The 23,727-nt window shown below is 30.7% G+C and overlaps 2 protein-coding genes across 2 annotated transcripts; both read right to left on the bottom strand.

Moving 5' to 3' along the window:
- Positions 1 to 15,730: 15,730 nt before the first annotated feature.
- LOC112784733 (fatty acyl-CoA reductase 3) lies at positions 15,731 to 18,297 on the bottom strand. Its single transcript, XM_025828032.3, has 9 exons — positions 18,156 to 18,297; positions 17,962 to 18,065; positions 17,553 to 17,755; positions 17,384 to 17,484; positions 17,101 to 17,293; positions 16,849 to 17,010; positions 16,692 to 16,773; positions 16,203 to 16,606; positions 15,731 to 16,121 (listed from the first exon to the last, which is right to left on the bottom strand). Exons 1-9 carry the CDS (start codon positions 18,232 to 18,234, stop codon positions 15,968 to 15,970), a joined length of 1,482 nt encoding a protein of 493 aa, XP_025683817.1. The 5' UTR covers positions 18,235 to 18,297; the 3' UTR covers positions 15,731 to 15,967.
- Positions 18,298 to 20,218: 1,921 nt separating this feature from the next.
- Positions 20,219 to 23,284, bottom strand: LOC112784722 (fatty acyl-CoA reductase 3). Its single transcript, XM_025828026.3, has 6 exons — positions 23,132 to 23,284; positions 22,952 to 23,055; positions 22,665 to 22,870; positions 22,481 to 22,581; positions 22,199 to 22,391; positions 20,219 to 21,138 (listed from the first exon to the last, which is right to left on the bottom strand). Exons 1-6 carry the CDS (start codon positions 23,208 to 23,210, stop codon positions 20,328 to 20,330), a joined length of 1,494 nt encoding a protein of 497 aa, XP_025683811.1. The 5' UTR covers positions 23,211 to 23,284; the 3' UTR covers positions 20,219 to 20,327.
- Between the last annotated feature and the right edge of the window lie 443 nt (positions 23,285 to 23,727).

The raw sequence follows: 23,727 nt of genomic DNA, 5'->3' as shown, positions 1-23,727 counted from the left end.
TGTTACAATGTTCTAAGTTCTACGTCGTTCTTCTAAGTTCTACGTCGTTCTACGTTGTTGTTCTAAGTTCTCCTGCTATTTTTGTTGATTTTTGGGGGTTTATTCCGTAGATTCGGGGGTGTAAACTGCTTAACCTTGTAATGTGGCTTGATATTGAAGCATGGTTGAGTGATATCTGACTGATATCTATATGGATGTATCTGAATAATATATATGGGTGTATCTCACTGTAATCAATGGGTGTATCTTGTTGATATCTTTGGGTGTATCTGACTCATATATATGGGTGTATCTTACTGTTATCAATGGGTGTATCTTATTGTTATTAATGGGTTTATCTGAGTCATATATATATGGGTGTATATTACTAATATCTTTGGGTGTATTTTTAGTTTCAGAGAAAATGGCAGCAAGAAACCAAACAAAAGACCTTAAATGTGCCACACATCTCCTGAATGATAACTTCAGAAACATGACTGAGGAGAAGAAGGCGATTGTGAGGGATCTTGGATTCGGTGGGTTGATGCACATCCCACCACTAAGGGTGGATCACCAACTCTTAAGGGAGCTGGCAAACAACTTCAAACTTGGGGAGAACAGACTGAAGACAGGATATGGTTCTTTCCAAATAACCCCAAAAAAAATAGGTGATGTGCTTGGCATCAATGCAACAGGTAATTAGCTCAAAATTATAGGTGTATATTAAGTTGTTGCTTGGGTGTATATTAAGTTGATGCTTGGGTGTATTTGAACCGACTTGGATGCTTTGTTGTCTTCCTTTTTGTAGGAGATCTATTTCCTGAGAAAGTTGACTATAAGAAACTTTCTGATGATGACAAAATAATTTATAGAAGATTCTAGGGTAAGACCCTCAAAAGTCTTACCGATAAAATGATGGAAATCGGCGTTGGCAACAAAGAGGAACACCTGATGTTCAAGAGGATATTCATCCTCTACATACAGATGGCGTTCCTTTTGCCAACGACGATAAACAAAATATCAACTGAAATATACGCCCATAACCTGTGAATTTTTACAGCTTTTGTTCTATATGTATCTATATATGTGTCTATATGTAAATTGTGAATTAACAAAAATACACCCAAAAGAAACAGTGCTTTTACACCCATACTCTTTATAACTATACACCCAAAGAGTTATCCCCTGCTGCTGGTACCCTGAACTGATAATTTATAACTTGTCCCTGATATTGGCTGCAATTTGAATGCGCCACTGATGCAGCATCAAACAGGTTTATCTGAATATAACACTCACACATTAGCTAAACTATTAACTAGAAAAATAAACTCAATCGCCACAAATTTAAAGAACATTACATTTACCTTGCTTAAAACTTTCGTCTTCTTCTTCTTTGTGGCATTTGCAATCTGTTTCTCCAGCTTTGAACCTAGCCTGTTTTTTGGACGTCCTCTTGTTCGAATCCTTGGCGGGCTTTGAAGCTCGTTAACGGATTCCAAGTTGGCGTCTTCGTGGGATAAAGAAGATGTCCCCTTCCTTTTGCCTTTTAATGCTTTCATCTCGGCCATGACGTTATCGTATGCACAGTGCAGAATTGCAGTCAGCTCCTCTGATTCGGAGGCAAATTCGCAAATATTTTGCGAACGAAAAACCAATTGGTAGTGGCTCGTCGTGGCTGCTCTTGATGTGTGTGTGTCGCCTCTTTACCTTCTTGCTCCATCGTTCCAGTATATATCTAGGGGACACTTGGCTTACTTGTTCGAAACTTAACACGCTTAGTGCGTGACGGCACAGTATCCCTCTCGACTCGAATAATAAGCATTGGCATTTTACCTCAGCTGCAACTGAGTCGTAGGTAACCGCGAACTTGTCGAATATTGAGCTGGAAACTTGTTTTCCGACTTTGTATACTGAATAGCCTAGAGCGGAATTCTTTAATCTGGTGATGCAATTCGCCTTTCCTCTGAATTGTGCTTGGACTTCCCTAAACTTTGCGTGAGTGTACGCATCTTGAAACTGAGCTTCAATGGAGGATTTGGTTGCACACGGTATGACCGTATGAAAATCTGCAGCATCTGATTCTCTCTCTGCTTGCTCCCTGCTTCCGAGGCAATTATCGTACTGTTTGACGAACTGAATGAGCGAGCTGTTCCGGGTGATGTACTTGTTAAAAAATGAATGCATGCTCTCGCTCCTTTGTGTGCTTCTCATCCCTGCCCAGAAGTGGTGATCCAGATAGATAGGAACCCATATGTGACGGTCTTCGTACAGATCTGCATAATACACCCAAACACACACGGTAAAATACACCCGAGAGATCGTACAATTTACACCTCTGTTGCAGATTTTAAAAACACATTACCTGAAAGCCACTTGTTGTCCGCAAGACCAAAATTCAGCAGAAAATCGTTCCAATTCCTATCGAATGAGTCTTTGCTATGAGAGTTCCAAACAACATGGCTCATTTGTTGTTCGATATCGGCATGTGCCTTGTACCCGTTTAATTTGCTTGGAATCTTCTTCATGATGTGCCAAATACACCAGCGGTGAACTGTTGTTGGCATACAGGACTCTAAAGCCCTTTTCATTGATGCGCACTGATCGGTGAGAAACCCTTTCGGAGCGTTTCCTCCCATGCAACGAAGCCAGCATTGAAATACCCATTTGAATGATTCAATTTCTTCGTTCTTCATCAAAGAGCATCCGAGAAGTGTTGACTGACCGTGGTGATTCACTCCGACAAAAGAACCACAGACCAAATTATACCTGAAACGAATTACCATGATCCAGAATGCAAAATCATTAGGTACACCCCAACAAAAGCTTCGAATACACCCAATGAGACAGCCAATATACACCTGTGCTGCGGGATTCGTAAAAATAAATTAATTTAGCATCATAAACAGGGACAGTTTGTTACCTGTTTGTATTGTAGGTGGTGTCGAATGAAATGACGTCTCCGAAATACTCAAAGGCGGCTCTGCTTCTTGCGTCGGCCCAAAAAGCCAGTTTAATCGATTGATCCTCCTCGAGTTCGAGCTCAAAAAAGAAATTCGGATTCTTCTCTTTCATTCTTAAGAAATATTTCCCGAATTCCTTTGCATCTTCTTGTTCGGAAACATTCCGCACTTCCCTGGTAATGTAATTCCTCACGTCCTTTTCGATAAAATTTAACTCGCGGTGACCCCCGGCAGCCGCAACAAATGATTGGTAGGTTTTGCTTGGTCTGATACCGGCCTCATCGTTATTCTCTATCGTACGACGAATGGACATGCTTAGTTCTCTATGCTGTTTGAGCATCTCTGCTTTGCTTGGACAGCAGGGGTGTGAATGATCCAACACAACCTTTGAAATGATCCAAGCACCGACATCCTTCAATGTGTGCATATAAGTTCTTGCAGGACAGTTTAAACCGGCTGTCGGATTGGTCTTCTCGGTTGGAGATATTTTAGATTTCCATTTCCCTCTCTGCTACATGTAATCAGTTGATTCTTAATCTCGTTTCCCTTCCTATTTGTGCACCGAACTCTTGTAGAGAAACTTGCAGCCTTGGCGTAGTTCCTGTAAAATTTTCCGGCATCTTCAAGGGTGGTAAAGGTCATTCCGACCTTCGGAACAAGCTCGTCATCAACAACCGAGAGAGGCTGCACAATACACCGTGTCAGAACTGTGAATACACCCATATATATGATACAAATACACCCAATCATGTCTAATATGATACACCCGAACTGCAACAACTCAACTACAGAATGACCTTTAAAGCCATAAACTGTCAATACACAGGCTGCAGAATACACCATGTCAAAAACTAAAAACACACCCAATCATGTCTGATATAATACACCTGAACAACAACAACTCAAATTAAAAATAACAAAAAACCAGTAAAGTGTATATACACCCACACTTCTAGCTAAAATACACCCAAAGAAGAATTGATCTACACCCGAGCGTCTGCTATAAATTCCAGGTAATTAATCAATGTTGAGCAATTTTTAAACTACACAATGCTATACAAATTACTGTAAATCAAACCTCAGGAACTTCGTTAGATTCAAATTCATAATCCACTTCGCCTGGATTCAGCACACAATCTGAGCTTGAAGGATCCATTATCTTCAAAACGAGTTCAAACTTTGATTTCAGAAAACAACAAATCAAAAGAGAAAATGAAGCTCGAGTTGCAGAGAGAGAAAAAGGTAACGTAAACGAAGAACATACCAGTAAGAAAAGGAGAGGAAAAGATCGATGGAGAAGAATGAGGGAAGACGCGCGAGAAGAAGAACAACCAAATCTCAAAATAACGAAAACGAAGAAGGAAACAAATATTTTAAATTTGGAAGTTAGATATACGCGGGATATTATATAGCGCGTGTATTCAACGTACGTGGAGGAGCGCGTATTTTAAATTTATTGTTTAATAAACTTGTAAAGCATAGGGCTTGTATGCAGAGCTTTTCCGTATATATATATATATATATATATATATATATATATATATATATATATATATATATATATATATATATATAATCGAGACAACTCACAAACTAATGAGTTGAATTTATCTAAACTCAAGTTCAATTCATTTAATTTATAAGTTCAATTTTAGATTTAAACTTGACTCATCAATTGACGAATTTAGTTTATCAAACAATTAACAAATTGAGTTTGACTCATGAGTTGATTTGACTACTACTAACTTAAGCCTATGTTCCAATTGTGTGGTCAAATCCAATTAATAAATAAATGAAATGGTGTACTTCGATCCTAGCAGATATTAATATAATATCTTCCTCTCCGTTGCTTATAATTTAGACATTTACGCATTAGTTAATAAATATAGAATCAATTATTATCGCAAATGTGTATTTACTAAACTATTTTTATTTAAGAATAACTAATCTATTCATTTAATATTATCTCAATTATTCTCTAATGTTCAGAAAGTGTTGGAAAATTATCTTGTTACTTAATTTATTCGTGAAAACAGGTTTTAATGGATATTCGTAGGTATTAGTGTGTTACCCTTGCATTGTGACTGTTGGCAAATTCTTTGGTACTTTATTTTCAATTTGATGTCAAATTTGCTAAGTTTGACTTTTAAAATAAATATTAAATATTTAAAAATTATTTATTTCATGTGGTATTGAAAGTCAGCAGATCTAGTCCCACATTCGGAAAATAATGTATGGGATTTAGACAAGATAAGATGAAATCATGAACGATCATATCTCAACTCTTTCCTTATGTAATAGATTGGATTCGATCGTATCTTTGATTTAAGGCTAGCATTGCATTCTCTTACCGTTGATGGTATTTGATTATTAGCGTACTTGGTCCTACATTATTGATCTTTAGGACGGTGTGTTGAGTTCGCAAGAATAGAAATGTTATATTATGGGTAAATCAAAATCAACCACTAAATATTAGTTTAAAAAAATTATTTATATATTAAAATAAATTATTAAAATCAATTATTTTATATTTTGTATGAATATATATATATATAATTTTAAATTTTTTAATATATATTTTATATAAGTGACTAATTTATTTCATTTGATATTTATTTGATGTTGACACAGATGCCAATTAAATTTGTATAAATAATTTCAATTCAAAAAATAAATATGACTCTCTTTATAGAAGAGAGCTCAATTCGAAATTTATCAATTTTAATATCGATATAAACTTTGCATGTAGTAGAGAAATACTAAAACTCTTGTATTATGAAAAAACTTGTACAAATAGATATTCACTAGAAATAAAGATTAAAATAAAATCAAATATACATCCAACACTTAAAGTGAAACTTAAGAAAAGAAATTGCTTAAATATGAATAAAGTTGGAAATTGAACCAAAGAATCAAACTAAAAAAAGAAATACTTAAATAAAATGACGAACAAAAAGTAAATTAATTTCTAACACTACTTTCGTACTTGTATTCTATGATCTTTTATTATGTTCGTAAGACCGGCGAGTATAATTTGTGGTATTTGAATAGAAGTTCTCCTTCTAAGTTTTTTAATTCTCCAATTTATAGAGGAAAAAAAAACCTTAAACAATTTTTCTCGTTAATTATCTAGACTTATCCACGATCTTACTATTATTTATTTTACAAGTACTACTAACCACTTTCTTACCACAACTTGAGAACCAAGTAATGTTCTCCACGTTCATACTGGCTTTATCCATTAAGCTCAAATTTTAAACACGTGTTATTTGTGGTTTTTTTTTTCTTTCTTTTTGTTCGACTATTTTGCCATACTAGTCCATATTATAGTGATGAGCTTTCCTATCTTTTCAACTTCCAGAATTATTACTTTTTTCTTTAGTTGGCACCTTGGCCAAAACTTCCTATTTACTTATCATGTCGCCTAATTGATACTGGATATCCACCTTAATTGTTTGTTGTCGAAATTACTTGGTCTAACTTTCTTTGTACTAACAGGTATATACCTTGAAAAGTAAATGTATATGTTTTTTTTTATATAGAGCAAGTTCAATGAAAAAATAATTAGAAATCATTATATATATGCGAATGACGATAACATATAAGTCTATTAACTCTAAAATGTAACACTGATTGAATAATAATAAAAATTATGAAAAAACAAATAAAATGTAACGAAGCATGTTACACATACAAGCCTTTTTTGCTTCCTTTAACGACACATTCATTTTTCGTGTTCATTCTTCCTCTTCTTCCTCAATCAAAACGCAAACCATCAAGATTCAAGGATATTCGAAATAAACTACTACGATTCTGCAGAAACGTTCCAACTCCTCATAAAGAGTAGAAAAAATCAAGAAGAAAAGATACAAATCTCCATAAAAAATCACCAGAAAAAAGGAAAAAACATTATTCAAGGTACTGTTTTACTGTTCTTCTAGATTTTTCTTTTAGATTGTCTCTGCCATGTGTCTCATCCTTAATCAGCAAAATATTAAAAGATTTCAAAAAGAAATATACTGTCTCCTCCTGTTTTGGGTGTATTTCTTAAATCCTTTAGATGTATTTCTGTAATTCTTTTGGTGTATTTCTGTAATCCTTTCTGTAACCGTTTGGGTGTATTTATGTAATCATTTGAGTGTATTTCTAAAGTTCCATTATCTTTAAAACGATTTCAAAGCTTAATTTCAGAAACCATGAAAATCCAAAAAAACGAAGTAAAGAGAGAATACACGAAGGAGATCCAATAAATTTGGCAAGAAATTCGAAAAAAAGAAACGAAATCTTTTAAAAAATGGAAGTTATATATTTGTGCGTTAATTGATTTGAAATAATTTAAAATTCTGTTAAAAAGGCACGTAACATAAACAGCGCATTTAATAAGTGAGTTTCGTTTAGACTTATAAAGCTTGTAAATGCAAAACACTTGTATATGGAGATTAATCCAAATGTAATATATAGTCGAGCAAAACAGAGAAAGTTTCGATGAGAAAAGAAAGGTCGACATGTAATAAGACAAGGGTGAGCAGTGGTACTATTATTGCGGCGGTGAATGTCGTTGTCGTGTCTGCATATGTTTTAATTATAGCATGTGTTATATAGTGGCCGGATGAAGAATTTCAATTAAATGAGGAGCTGTTAATCCGTCGACATAAACGATGTGCGTTCCCTTCATAAGTTGATCCATATTACTTTTAGTGATGACATGTGACCTGTTTTTGTTTGCTTCCATGATTAGCACGGCTACCTTGCTTAATATTTCTCGTTCACACATTTATTTATTTAGAGACTACTTTAATTTACAACACATACATACATACAAGACTGTTGAAAACCACAAAAACCAGATTTGAAAACCACAAAAACCAGAATAGAAATTGTCAACACCAACTAGCTAGAACTTATTAATTATTTTTATTAGAAAGAAAAAAAAAGTATTTGTTGTTTGATCCGTGTTTGGAGTGGGTTATGAAGAAGTAGCTAGTGAGTGATGAGTGTTGCCGACCTGGGGAAAGAATATATGTACGTATAGAACGCACGTTTTGTAAAATGACATTTCAATAATTGATATGATTGAAGCATTGTAGTTGAATTGCATGCAGATTACAGATAGTGATGTTCAATTTGTAATAGCCAGATAAGATATATGGACCAGCTAACACACACACCCAACACGCGCAATGCCCATCGATATGTTTTAGGATCACGCCTAATTAGTGCCGGAACTTGAAATAAAATTTTGGAGAGTCAAATAGAAAATAATTATCAAAATGTTTTTGATATGGATTCCATTTAAGATAAGCTCGTCTAATCTCATTTTTCTAGTTTGGATGATATTGTCAAATTTAAAGTCATTTTTCAGGATCTCGTTCCAAAAAATTAAAGTCAAACTCATCAAATATAACTTTTTGAATTTTTGAAGGTTGTATCTCACTTTTTTTTTGTGATTCATTAAAGTAGAAGAACTATCTACAGATGTTGATATTGTAAAAGTTATATGTTCTCCTTCTTAAATATTAGCCTTCCTCTTAAAAATGCATCAATTCTTTTATTTTTCATTATTATTATATATAAAAATTTGAATATATATTCTGTAGAATATTTAAAGAAAAAGTTAGAAGGATAAATATTAAAATTTATAATATTTATTGAATTTTTTTATCAATTTATACAAATATAATATATTAATATTTATTAAATATTTTATTATTTTTTATCATATAAATAATTAAATTAAATAAATAATAAAATATAAAATAATATTAAATTAAATAAATAAAAAATATCTAATCTTTTATATTTGAGTTTAAAGGTAGAGAGAGTGTTGTTTATTGAACTTATTGGATACTTTAAGTCATAGTAAAGTATTTAAACCAATTGAACTATTTTTTATCTTTTTGAAAAAGTACTACTAATTTTTTTATAAAAAATTTGGGGTGGTCATGGCCCCCCCTTGTCTAAACTAAGCTCCACCATTACGCCTAATATCTCTTTGTTTTTTAGTATAATACCTCCAAATTATTTTTCTTTTTTATTTATACGCCTATAATTCGCCATTTAAATAAATAATTTCTACATATCCATAACTATGCATTCAATATTCCAATTATACCTCACTACTCCAGTATTTTTCTCAAACTATAAGGCTGTCTTTGCTACATAATATTAGGATTGAAATTTAGTAATATCTTTTGGTAGTTAGAGTTTAGAATTAAAATTTTAGTTATAAGACATAAAATTTAATTTTTTCGGTGCCTCTAAAAAGCAAAAACAGATGAGATTAAAATTTTTAAATATAGGAACTGAAACTTTGAAAATTTTTTTTTAAATATTATTCAAAATTTCATTTTCTAAATTTATCATTCATTATCAATACTTTTACAATCCTCACCTTTCACCTTCAATTTTACCCCACCTCTCACTTTAATTTTGTCTATTGTATTTTTCGAAGTATCCGAATTATATTTGGAGATTGACAAACAAAAAAATTTACTGTACAAAACGAGGTATACCTCAAAATTAAAGTTGATCTATAAAAAATATTTTTGATATACAATAATTAGTTTTCTGATTTTTGTTGTATAATATTGCATAGTATGTAATAAATATTCCAATAAAACTTTTCATAAAATATGTGATTCTTTTTTTTATTATTTAAAAAATATATATAAGATTATATTAGGATAAAAATGATTGGCACCTTCTTATTGGAAATGAAAATCCAACATTTTGGTAAAGTTTTTATTTTTTGAAAGTAGTTTATGAAAACTGTCTTTTAAAAGAGAGCTTTTTTAAAGACTGCGACACTTGTATTTGATAAAATCAAATTAAAAATAACTTTTAACAAGTGCCACAATTGTATTTGGTAAAACATCTTTTAAAACTTAAAAAATTTATAATAAACATATTTATAATTATAAGGAAGAATAATTTTTTTCAAATTCTTTAAAATTGTATATAATATTTTAAAATAAAATAATTTTAAAATAAAAAATTATTTATATATTGACTCACCTTTTCAGATCACAAAAAATGGGACACTTATCTCAAATAAACTACTCTTATGATTATATATCTATATTTACATATGTATATACATGTTGTTATTATAATTTTAACTAATATTTATGCAAGAAAAAATTTATAATTGATTTTCATAAACCAAGTCAACCTCTTCACATTTTAAAGAACAGATAAAAAACAAACGATCATAAATCTACTGAAAAATACAAAAATAACGCACAAAAAAATAATATAAATAGATAGAAGTTTATACTTAATATATGATAGAAATGTATTTGTGTTGACATTTGTGAAGATTAGGTTGAAAAATAAAAAATATATGAAGACTGTATTAGAATTTGTGAAGGTTAGGATGAGAAGTTAGAAATATACGAGAATTTCAATGGCAATATAATAGCAGAAAATATGTGCGGGAAAATAAATAAAATTTGATAAGCACATGCTTTGAAAAGTTCTCACTTAGGTGTTTTTAAAAGCATTCCTAACTTTTAAAAGTCGCAAATACAAACACTTAAACTTTTTAATTTACCAAACATAAAATAAAGTGCTTGTACTTTTTAAAAACACAAACATCTCTTAAAAAAGTTTTACTAAACTCAGCCTTAGTCTCTTATTTTATTTTATTTGTTTTTCTTTTTACTCTAAGATTTGAATTCATATTTTCTATATCGAAAGTATATATTGTTTACATCTATAACCAAAGATTGTTGATAGGGAAAAAAGGACATTTAAAATTTTAAAATCAAAACGTGAATGCATGGTAATAATTATATAGAATTTTGTCGGGGAGGTCAGAATATAGATAGATATAATAGACATGAATGTCAACATGATAAAGATAATTAAGAGATAGATGACTGCCTATTTCGGCATGCATGACTGATGACGGCTCTCTCAATAGTCAACTCTACTATTCTCTAGCATGTCACACAATCACAAACACAACATTCTATTTTGTGGAAAAACAAATACTGTTGTTCTTTTTATTATTATTATTATTTACACACATGCTTTTCACGTTTTACATAACCATAATTCAACTTCGGCTGTTATCTTAGTGGCTAAGTCGTACATACGATTTATCGGCAACACTTACAACCCTATGGTTTTTGTCCATATCTATATCTTGATATTGTCCATGTGTCTTTCTCTTCTTGATTGTTCTAAAATGTTTACTATTATTTAATAGAATTACAAACACAATTATGTTTTTCAACTATCCCTACTTTTCATGGAAGAAGAATAATACGGGGAACCCACAACATCAAACCACGTGTCCTATGTCGACATTGGCACCTATCATGTATGACGTACCCACATTGAACCTAGATATGCTTCTTTATTTTTCAGTTCCAAATTCTGCAACAAAAATGACGTAAATGATGATTATCGGTGTAGCAAATGCTAAATATATGTACCATATATGCTCATAGCTAGATTTGTTAAGAATGTTATTAACAAATGTCCTATTGCCATTTGTTGAAAAAGTAAAAAAAAAAAAAAGAGTTAAATTTGATTGATGCATAAGTGATCTTAGTGGACTACTGTTTGATTGAATTGTTTCAATTAGTAACCCACTTGTAGTATTTTAAATTAATTACCAATTAAATCAGGCACGTCTACTATGTAATTGCGTTGTTAGATTTCTACTATGTCACCGCTCCCTTTTTTTTTTCATGGTCAAAGAGGCGTGAGACTTTTGATGTTCAAAGGCGAGAAAGGAAAATCGAAAACCTATCCTTTTCTGAATTATATTATATATGTAGAAAAAGTATAAGTTGCAATGTTGCATTTTGATGAGGTTTTTTTATTAAATTATTGTTTGGTGACTTAGTTAAACATCTACTTGACACATCAACAACTTGTGTATATATATCTCACATGAGGAATTAGTTAATGGAATTATCTCCACTGCAATATGATGATTAAATATATTATAATTTTAAATATGTACCTATGCATCCTAATCGAACTCTAAGGTCCAACCTAGCTAGAAGTAAGGGGAAAGAAACTAAAGGCTCCAAATTTGCAAATAGTAAGGCTTGAGTTGAGTGTGTGAAATAAAAGGGGCACTTGTATGAGTTTATGCATAGATGAAGCTGTGTGAAAACTGAAAAGGCATTTGCCACTAAAATAATATATAAGCCATGATATAATACAGATTGTTGGAATTAAAACTAGCGCGCTTAGATTTCATTATCGTTATTAGTTTTTACTATAACATGTGGCTTTAATTGAAGCCCAATGTTATGGTGCTGAAATACCGGCTGAAATGACGCAGACATATATTATAAACCATGCGAGTTAGTGTGGATGTGATAGAATAAGAGATGAACTCAGTGGCAGTTGATAGAAATTTGTCGGAGACACATGAGATAATTATGTGAGTGATTAATTGAGTGAATTGGGTAATTAGTTATTTTTTAATTTTAAAAAAAATTGATTTTTTTTTTTGGTGAAGGTTGTGTGTGTGGACTTTTTTTTTAAAAAAAAGTCTCTATGTGAAGATCTCTATATAGTTCGAGCATAGCTTATAAAATTTTTTTCACTAACTTATATGTAGGTGCTGTTTTTAAGACAATCTCATATAATACGTGTTAGTTAAGTGACACATAAATAACCAAGTCTAATTTAACATCATTTATTTTTTAATTTTTTACCACAATAATTCAAACATTATTTAATCCAAATTAACATTTCTGAAAGAATATATTTTTCAATTATAATACCTTCGAACCATATCAATTTTATAATTGGTTATAGATAGGAATATATTAAAAATTTTAAAATGGAGGAGTCAAATTTTAGATGAATTTTTTTTATTTTTTTATTATATTTTTTATTCTATAAAAAAATTAACATATAATTATTGAATTAATTTTTTAATAAAATTTATCAAAAAAAATATATATATATATATATTATAAATTCTTTTTCACATCAACAATATAAAATATAATAATTTTAAGGCTGCAACTTTGGTGGCTGTGATAGTGGTGATTAGCAGTAACTATGAGTTGACTAACCAATAAAATAGTGACAGGTGAAATATATATTGTTGTCCTTACTTGTATTTAAGTGTTTAAACATAGTAATTATTTGTAAAATGTACATTATTCTCTTTTATAACTTTTAAAAAAATTTATTTTTAATCAATTTTAAATTTTTTGTATTAAATTTATCTATTTTCCAAAAAAAAGATTATTTTTATAAAAATATTCTTTAGCAAAATTTTTTTTTCTTTAAATTTTACTTATCAAAATATCCTTTAATAAATTCTTTTTTATTGATTAAATTGTATTTTTATCAAAATATTTTTAAAAAAAGTTTAATAATCAAATTATTTTTCTCTAAGATATATTTTAATAAATTTTTTATTATTAAATTGTAATTTTATCAAAATTTTAATTAAGAATTATTTTTATATTTTTTATTAATTTTTTTATATCAATATATATTATTTTAATATTAAATAAAAAAAATTTATCACTGTTAATATGTATAACAATTAATATATATTGATATCGAAAAATAATCTTACCAATTTTTTATTTAATGTTAACATAATACATATTGATATCAAAAAATTAAAACTAAAATATAACTATAATTATTAATAAAAATTTTGTTAAAATCACAATTTAATAATTAAAAAATTATTGAAAAATATCTTAAAAATAATTTAATTATTAATTTTTTAAAAAAATTTGATAAAAATATAATTTAATCAATAAAAAATAATTTATTAAAGGATATTTTGATAAAAAATTTAGTGACGAAAAAATAAAATTTTTGTTAAAGGATATTTTTCTAAAAAATAATTTAATTTTCTTAAAAAATAGATAAAATTAACATTAGTTAATACAAAAAATTTAAAATGGATAAAAAAATAAATTTTAAAAATTATAAAAATTTATATTTTACAAATAAAAAGAAAAAAATATTATTTTAACATTCCTCAAAAATGAAAAGTGAAATTTTCTCTTTTTATTTTTGCACAAATTTAATTGATTGTTTAGACTAAATACGCACACTCAAAATTACCATTCTTAATTAGCAGAGTTACCATGCCTCAATAATAGCCACATGTGTCAAATTTATTAGTCAATTCACCACGTGTTGCATAATTACAGGTCAACTTGGTATAGCCACTCTTAGGCACGGAATATAACTAGGCACCATAGACAACACCTAATTTCAATAGTATATTATAAAATTATAAAATATCAATAGTTTGTAGTGTATTTAGTTAAAAAATTATCATGTATCTTATTAATTTAAATTAATTCTTTCAAAAATTTTAAAAAATTTAAAAATAAATTATTAATTATTAATTATTTAAAAGACACAATATTCTTATAAAATACAAGATATCTTTTTTTAACAACATAAATTTAGAAAAAAAATAAATACTTTTTTATAAAAAAAAATTATCTAAAGTGTAGAATGCGATTATCGTCAAAACATAATTAGGTAAGTTATTATTAATATTCTATATAATAATATAAATGTTAAATATGTTAATATAAAAAAATTAAAAAATAGATATAAAAATTATTATATAAAATCTAATTCAAAAAGTACAAAAATTTAAAATATGATATTAAATTAATTAATAAAAAATATTAGTAAAAGACATAAATTTATCATATAGTAAAAAATAATATATATATATATATAATATTTTTTATTTCTTTAAACACATATCTTATATATAAATATAATTTTTTAAAATGTTAGGAGAAACCTCTAAGTCCGTTCTTAGTTATAGTATTTATTTAAGTATTATTAAGTTATTAAAAAATATTTTTTTAATAAATTTTTTTATTTTTTAGTATATTTAATAAAATTTAAATAATAAAAATAAAATACTAAAAAAATAAAAAAAAACAACTTTTTTACCTAAAAAAATATTATAAATAATAAATAAATAATCATGAGAGACTATCTTAGAAGAACAGCTAGATATATTTTTTTTTTTTTTGGTCAAATAGATTGGACAACCTCCAATCCTAGGTATTATATCCATACACCCATGTATTACACACTCACACAACTCACTCACACACACTACATGGGAGTACACATAAATGATTCTATATTCCTCCAAGAGGACTTGAATTCGGTGCAGCTCTATGGAAGACACACAAAGTGGTCATCTAACTCAGGCCTCGGCTGTGAAGAACAGCTAGATATAAGTTAGTAAAAAAAGTTTCATGGGCCATGCTCAAACTATACAAAAAAATTTGTAGAGAGACTTTTTCTTCAAAAAAAAAAAAGCCCACATACAACCTTAAAATAAAAACAACTCAATTCTTTTGAAATTAAAAGATAATTAATCACCCAATTTGCTCAATTAATCGCTTACATAATTATCTCATGTGTTTCATATAAATTTCTGCCAACTGCTATTTTTACTCTGTTCATTTCTCTTCGTATTACATCAACACTAATACGCGTCATTTGTAATATGTATCCGCATCGTTTTAGCATGTGCTGAAAATCATTCATTTCAGCACCATAGTATTAAGCATATTAAATTGACCGTAGTTTGTTTTTGTGATAGCGAAGATTGATTATATAGATTGATATAAAATATTTAAATAATATAATTGATTTTTTTTGTCAAGTAGATTGGACAACTCCAATATTAAATTTCACAACACATCCACACTACACATTCATCCACATAACACTTAAAAGTTCATATTTAATACTTAGTGAGCTCATTACGGTTTGAATCCGAATCCAACATATTAAGAGGCATATGGTTTAACATGATTGAAATAGAGTCCCATGACGCATATATATAAGGCCCATGGTTAAGGAATAAAGCCCGTAGGCCTAGTTAATGCATTCATGGTGAGATGATCCTAGGCGTTGTTTTTAGCATAAACTACAATTCTGACAAAAAAAAAAAGAGAGCATAAACTACAATAAATGAGGTGACCAATCAATGAGTCTATAGTCTATAGTCGATAGTATAATAATATATATTCCTTTCACTACTTGAAGACATATTTGACAATGCCAGGGAAGTGGACATTCATAAAGTAGTCCTCCCAGTCAATGACTTTTGGGTCGAAATAATACAAATCCATCTCTGCTCCACCTTGCTTGGCTGCCATTTGCAATTTCTCTCTGTTGATGTCATCAAATCTGTGTCCAAATCAAATAAACATACAATTATATTTATATATAATAAGAACCAAGAAAGAAATAAATTATATTTATACTTACATGCCACTGAAGAACAAGTAGGGCCTGTAAAGTTGAACCAAACGCTTAACAATAGAGATCTTCCTGTTGATGTCTACATAGGTTCCCTCAAAGTAGTGGCAAAATGCTAAGTTCGCTAGCTCTAACCCCTTTAATGGAACCAAGTAACGAATGAACAAGTATCTCTGGAAGCTAGCCATGCTCTCCAATACCGTAACCTTGCCAACTCTTATGGCATTTCCTTCCTTGTCTAAGCATGGTTTTGCGCTGAAATATCTGAATCCATAGTCACGCAGATCATGGTATTTCACTGGATTTGCCATCGACGACCCTACATGATATATCATCTCATCACATGCTTCATTATTGCTCGCATGACCCACCATTGCTGCAAGGATTGCATTCACTACCATGTCTGCTGGTATCTGCTCCTCCATGCATTTCAATTCATTCATTAATACATACACATTAACAACATCATCAACCTTAATTATTACTCACTCTACTTACCACATCAAACACCTTCTTAAGGTCCGCAAGGAAGCATGTTAATTTTCCTTTACCATACGCAACAATTAAACTATCGATGGTTCTGCAACACATACACAGATAGTTAAACTACTCATTGCCTCAGCTTGGAAAGAAAATTATGAAATGAATTAGTTACCTTACGCCTTCCACCCAACCAGGAAAAGGTTCTTTGTAGGTGCTAGTAACGATTGTAGGACGTAGAATAACCACTGGCATATCTTCTTTTAAAGTTTCAACTAGCATTTCTCCCATTGCTTTTGTAAACACATATGTGTTTGGCCATCCATATTCATTTGCTCTGTTGTTTAATTTGTTAGTATATATATTCCTTAATTAACATGAATTAATTAGATTGTGATTGATTGATATATATAGATAAATTAATCACCTTTCCATGCCTAAGTCCTTCATGGAGATTTTGATTTCTTCCTCTGTGGCTCCATCCTGTTGAAGTTGCTTCAGCTTGTTCTCCACAATCTTCTTTTCCTCAACAATGTTGAGTCCTTGCACTCCATTTAGTGAAACTCCCATTTTGTGTGGATCCTCTACTATCACTCCTCCTCTCTCCCCACATACATATGCTATCCATCATCAATTATTTAATTATATTCTTCACATAAATTAATTGGTAATCACATTATAATTAATTGACCAAATTTGCAACTACTAACCTGTTGATACATGGACAAGCACCTTGAGTTTAGTGCAGTTTTTGGCAAAGCTTAATACATGCTTCACTCCAAATGTATTTAAACCCAATGCAACATCGTATCTGCATTTATATATTAACAATCATACATTATTTATGTACACAACTTAGCTTGATATATATTTATATACCTTTCGTCGAAGTTTGTTGTCGCAGCTAAGTTAACTATAACATCAAGTTGATTGTAAAGCTCTTGGCGTAGAATGGAGTCCTTCAAATTAAAGTCTTCATAAGAGATATCTCCAGGAACAAGAGTCAACTTTTCTGAGACAAAGGAATTGAACTTTGCACCCACATTTTCCTTCAATAATCTGAACAATTCCTTCCCTAAAATCTATGATATCGCCGGGGAAAAAAGGAAAAACAAATTATATATTAGCTATATACATTATATATGTACATTAGTGAATTATTATTGCATTCATGTTCGTATATATGTGTTTTTGAAAGGCCAAGAATAACAGATATATACATGAAGTTATTCTTGCTAATATATAATATATTTCAAACTCTTGGTTATATAAAAGTTGTAATAATCACCTCATTGTGCAATCGGCGAGTGGCAGATTCAGCATCTTTGGCTCTCAAAAGAAGATAAAGTTTCTTCACATTGGATTGGACTCTCAGTATCTTCTCTATAAAAACTGTGTGAAATAATGCACAATAATATATAAATTAATATAAGCAAAGAATAATTGAGATATAGAGAGCGACAGAAAGAAAAAGAGAATCACTTTTTGCAAGGAAGCCCGTGGCACCAATGACCAAAACATTCTTATCCTTAAGGAACTCAGTTATGCTTCCTATTTCCATTATTGGGACGTGATGAAAAAACCAAGATAGAAACTTATTTAGTTAGTGGATGATGAAATGTGGTATCCCATGCCACATATATATATATAAGAGTTGGGTTATATATTAGAAGAGCGCTATATAATATAAGCTAATAAAGTAATAATTTGCTTGTGGTCTTAAGTTAATAACCTTCTGAGGAGTGTGAAACTTGAATATGAAAAAGTCTATTGTTCACCTACTTGACACTCTTACGTGGCCACCCAAATTTAATAAAACAAAATTGGCGGCAATTATATTATATAAATCATGCTTGTTTTGTTGGAAAAGAGTAAATATAAGATCAAAAAAATATATTAATCACCTAATATTTTACATTTAGTGTATAATTTATCTAGGATTATTACTTTTAGCATTTTAGGTCATATTCATTTTAAATTTTAAGTTAAAAGTAAAGATTGATGGTTTAATTTCTTCGCACATTAAGGCAAGCCTAACATACATGCCATGTTAGAAATATCGCAGCGGCAGTCACATGCAAGTATGCAAACATTAACTGTGAACGTGTTTGGTTTCTGTGCAATAGTAATACAATGTTGACTCTGAATCGTAGAACCAATTTGCATGCATCAACGTTCAACGACCAACATAATTAATAAATTTGAAGGCTGGTTGGACATTTGCCTCTTTCTCGTGGGTTAGCACGCAATCACTATTTCGAAAATAAAGTGCACATTACATATACCATGCATCAGTGGCATACCTATATAGATAACTTTTATGATTTATAACTATTAAGTAACAATTAATAATGTTTTTAGTAATGTAAAATTTCATTTAATAACGTAAAATTATTTATTTTTTTTAATGATTATATGTTGATCAGAATTTAATAAAATTACTGATTTTAGACTTTTTTATATATAAATAGGTCTTATCAAATGTTTGCAAAATATTTTATCTTTCTTAATTTTTCATTTTATAAAAGGATTTTATTAATAGTATTTGTAGAATATCATAAAAACATTTATATAAAAGAAGGAATAAAAATGATACGTTTACTCAAAGAAAGTCCCACCTAACTAATTAGGCCGATATTAATTATATACGGTAGCGTAGGTCCACCACATGAAATATTCGTAGATATATACCTAAAAGCGAGTATTCTTCTCTTGAAATAAAAATGTGCTGTCTCCCATGTTCTAGGGGCGGGGAAGAAGTAGTCATATACTGTGATGTGAAAAGTCAAAGAATCATTATTAGTTGTTGTATTTTCCTTACGTATTTGTTTGTACATGCATGGCATGGCAGCATGGGGATGGGAATTCTAATAATTTCAATGACAACCATGTGCAATGTTTTCTTAGTTAACATATATTAATAGAGTAATATAATAGTTTATGAATGTTCATCTACATCTTGTTTGTAACTTGATGAATGTTTTATTACCCTTTAATTAATTACTATGTTGACGGAGCAGAGCACCATAAAAAAGTTGTAGGACCACAGTACAGCCCAGACCCAGAGGCAACGTAACAATGCAAGTTTCTGAATGACCATCATCATCGTTTGGATATAGATATCATCATTGCTGGTTCTTTTTTCTCTGGAGTAGCTAGTCTCCTATTTACTAAAAAGAAATATCCGAGGAGTGAATTGAATTAATTGTTGGTTACTTAGCTTGGAAGAGTTGGTCATCCATATTCAATGTATAGCAGCATAGGGTAGTAAATGTTAGTTCCTAGCTATAACTAAAAAGCTTACACATCGGTCCCATTTGCATTCAAATTTGAAAATACGTATCAGCGCCATCACAGGGGAAATAGCAGAGCGCTCAACATATTTCAAGTTTGAATATGGCAACTATAATCATATATCTAGGATACCAAACATTTTCTCCACCTCTTTATTGCATCATACACGCTACCCTTAAAACACTTATATTAGAAAATTTCTATTTTTCAGAATAATTAACGTTAAAGTAACGTAAAATAAGTCTGCAATCTTAAAGAAAGCATGGTGAGGATAATTATATATAAATTTGGCGGTTTGCTAACAAGTTAATACCTACTGCCTTAGCTAGCTTGCTTTAAGAAATAAAAATAAGATATATATTAATAATTCTTATTGAAGATATATTTGACGACACCAGGGAGATGAGTGTTGAGGAAGTAATCATCCCAATGGATGAGCTTGGGATCGAAGTAAAAGAGATGAGTGTCCATGAGCAGAGCTTGTCTCAAGTTGTGTGTGTTGATATCATCAAAAACTCCCTTGAAGAACAAGTAAGGCTTGTAAAGGTCAACCAAGCGCATGACGATCTGAATCTTCCTGTTGAGATCAAGATAGGTCCCCTGGAAGAAGTGGCAAAAGGCAGTGTTGGCCAGCTGCAGTCCCTTTAAGAGAAGCAAGTAGCGGAGGAACATGTGTCTGTTGAAGCTGTCCATGTTACTCAGCACTTTGCATTTCCCAACCTTCACTGCCTTACCATCCTTGTTGATCCATGGTTTGGCCGTGAAATACCTGTACCCCACGTCTTGCAGATTCCAGTTTCGAAGTGGGTTTCGAACAGAGGAAGTAACATGATATATGCCATTACCATTAGCACGATGAGTTGCATGAGCTGCCGTGGCCACTAGTATTGCATTGACCACCATGTCTGCTGGTATGACATCAACAATGGCGTTGAGATCTCCAAGGAAGCAAGTGAGTTTTCCTTTACCATAAGCAACAGCAAGACTGTCAATGGTTCTAACACCCTCGGCCCAACCGGGGAATGGGTCCTTGAAGGTGCTGGTAACTATGGAAGGACGAACAATGACAATATCAACACCCAACTCTCCTTTGCCTTTCTCCTCCTCTACTATCATCTCTCCCATTGCTTTTGTCATTACATATGTGTTTGGCCATCCATAATTCTTTGCCCTACACACACACACACACGTTTTTTTTTTATTCATATGTCTTTGGGCTTCGGCCCAATTCAGTATCAGCAGAAAAAAGGGACCATGCATATCTCAGGAATTTATGAAGCCTGATCAAATGTGGCTTTTTTCAAGCAGGACTTGCTCGTGTTTGGTAAGGGAGTTATTTCGGGATTTAATGGACAATAAACCAAACCCTCATTTTCTTTATTTAATTTCCTAACACCATTAAATTACTCCACCGCCTATTTATATAAGGGAAGGTTATTTCTTTCTTTTCTTTTATTAGACCTAATTTGTTAGACTAAGTTAAATCTATTCAAAGTTAAAATATATATAAGGTAGGGTTGTCTTCTTGAAATTGACTCGTATATTTAATTTGAGCATGAATGATCGTTCATTTTCTTCGGTAGTAATATAATGATAAAATGTAATGTGGTGATTTAGTTTATATTTCAAATAATAAGCAATAAACTGGACAAACTAAAAAGGCACGACCAAAATACATAGTCTCTTCATTTTTCCTATATGTCGTTTTCCAACAAAATAGCAATAAATATTGGAATCTAAACAAAAAGAATGAAGTCTCCTCCCATATCTATGTTGATCATTTTTTTCTATTTGCTGAAAGATGGAGACATGATACTTTGATAATAATCATCAAGAAGAAACAAAGACTCGGTTGTTGGCTTGTTGCTTTCTTATTAGAGGAAAAGCTACTATATATAATTCTGGTCCTCACTCCTCATTCCTCAATAATGTGAATAATAATATTAATGAGTAATGACAATGTTTCCTACTCCATATCTACGGTACCGTATAGTCAATATACACGTGTCAATGTCTAAGGTAGTGTGCCAATCAATGCCTAACATATTAATTAAGTGTTGGTAATCTCTACACTATAATCTAATATAACAATAATGTTAGGTAAACAAAAAATAACTAAAATTTATTTTATTTAGTATTTATTAATTATTATAAATATTAAATAAGATAAATTTTGATTAATTATAATTTTTTTAATTATTAAATATAATATAATTGATAGAGAAACTAACCTGGTAATACCCAAGTCCTTCATGGCAACTTTAATTTCGTTCTCTGTGGCTCCCAGGTGTTGAAGGTGAGTTAAGTTGTGACGTATGAGTTTGTGTTCGGCATCGATGTCTAATCCAACAACTCCATTTAGTGAAACACCCATCTCATATGGCTTCTCCATTATTAGACCTTCTCCCTCACCACACACATAAGCTGAAAATCATGTAACAACACTCCTTGTCTCATTTTAATAACTAGCTTAATTAGTACCTAATAATAATCAAGTATATATATATACAAACCTGTTGATACATGTACAAGCACCTTGAGTTTAGTGCATTTTTTGGAAAAGTTTATGACGTGCTTAACCCCAAAGGTATTTAGGCCCAACGATATATCATACCTGCAATATAATATTCATTTATTAATTATATATTAAAGGAAAATAAAAAAGAGCATCAGAATATATATGTATGTACTATGTACCTTTCATCAAAGTTGGTAGTTGCAGCTAAATTAATAATAACATGTGTTTGGTCGTAAATTTGTTGCTTGAGAATAGAATGAGAGTCCAAACCCAAATCCGGGCGAGAAATATCTCCTGGAACGAGTGTCAACTTTTGTGCTATGAAGGAATTGAAGTTTGGACCTAAGTTTTCTTTTAGCAATCTAAACAAGTCCTTGCCTATGATCTGCAACAACATGCATATATATTAGCTGGAAAATCAAGCAAGTGTAAGAGAGTAATTAAGTGAGTATTAATAGTATAGTACCTCATTTTGCAAGCGATGAGTAGCAGACTTAGCATCGGCAGCTCTTAAAAGAAGAAATAGTTTCTTAACATTTGGTTGAACCCTGAGTATCTTCTCCACCAGAACTGACAGAACCAAACACATAAATACATTTAGTAATATGAATGAATTATACATTGAAAGAGAGAATAATATATGTACTTTTGGCAAGGAAGCCAGTGGCTCCAGTGATGAGAATGGTCTTATCCTCAAGGAAGTGGAGTATGCTTCCCAACTCCATTATTGAAAGAGAAGAGAGAGAGAGAGCGAGCGAGAAAAGAGAAGAAGGTAGCTATATGGATGAAAGATGAATGTGTTGTGTGGCCATTTGGCAATTGCATATATAATGGAGATCAGATCGTCCCAGCAGCAATTATGACATCAAGTCTACGCAACCATGCTTCAATTTTTACTACACACAATTTATATTAATATACTATTCTAGTATTCTATCTCTCACCCACAGGCCACAACATGCATTTATTTATTTAAGTAAGTTCCTAATTTCCAAAAACCATGTTAAATTACTTTTATTACGTAAAAACTATACTATACAAATAAAATATTACTTTTTTTATAGTTTAGTGGGTTTCCAATAGTACTAGTATTTTGAAATTAATTTGTTGTGTGAATGTATGTAGATAGAGATATGACATATGAGACAAATGAAAGGGGTGAGTTAGATAGTTAGATCTCGGTTGATGAAGGCACCATGCACCCTATACATACATGCACACAGTACAAGTTGACCAACTACA

Source organism: Arachis hypogaea, chromosome 3, assembly GCF_003086295.3.
Source record: "Arachis hypogaea cultivar Tifrunner chromosome 3, arahy.Tifrunner.gnm2.J5K5, whole genome shotgun sequence".
NCBI lineage: Eukaryota > Viridiplantae > Streptophyta > Magnoliopsida > Fabales > Fabaceae > Arachis > Arachis hypogaea.
The sequence above is the reverse complement of the archived record's forward strand: the minus strand, read 5'-3'. Positions and strand labels throughout refer to the sequence as shown.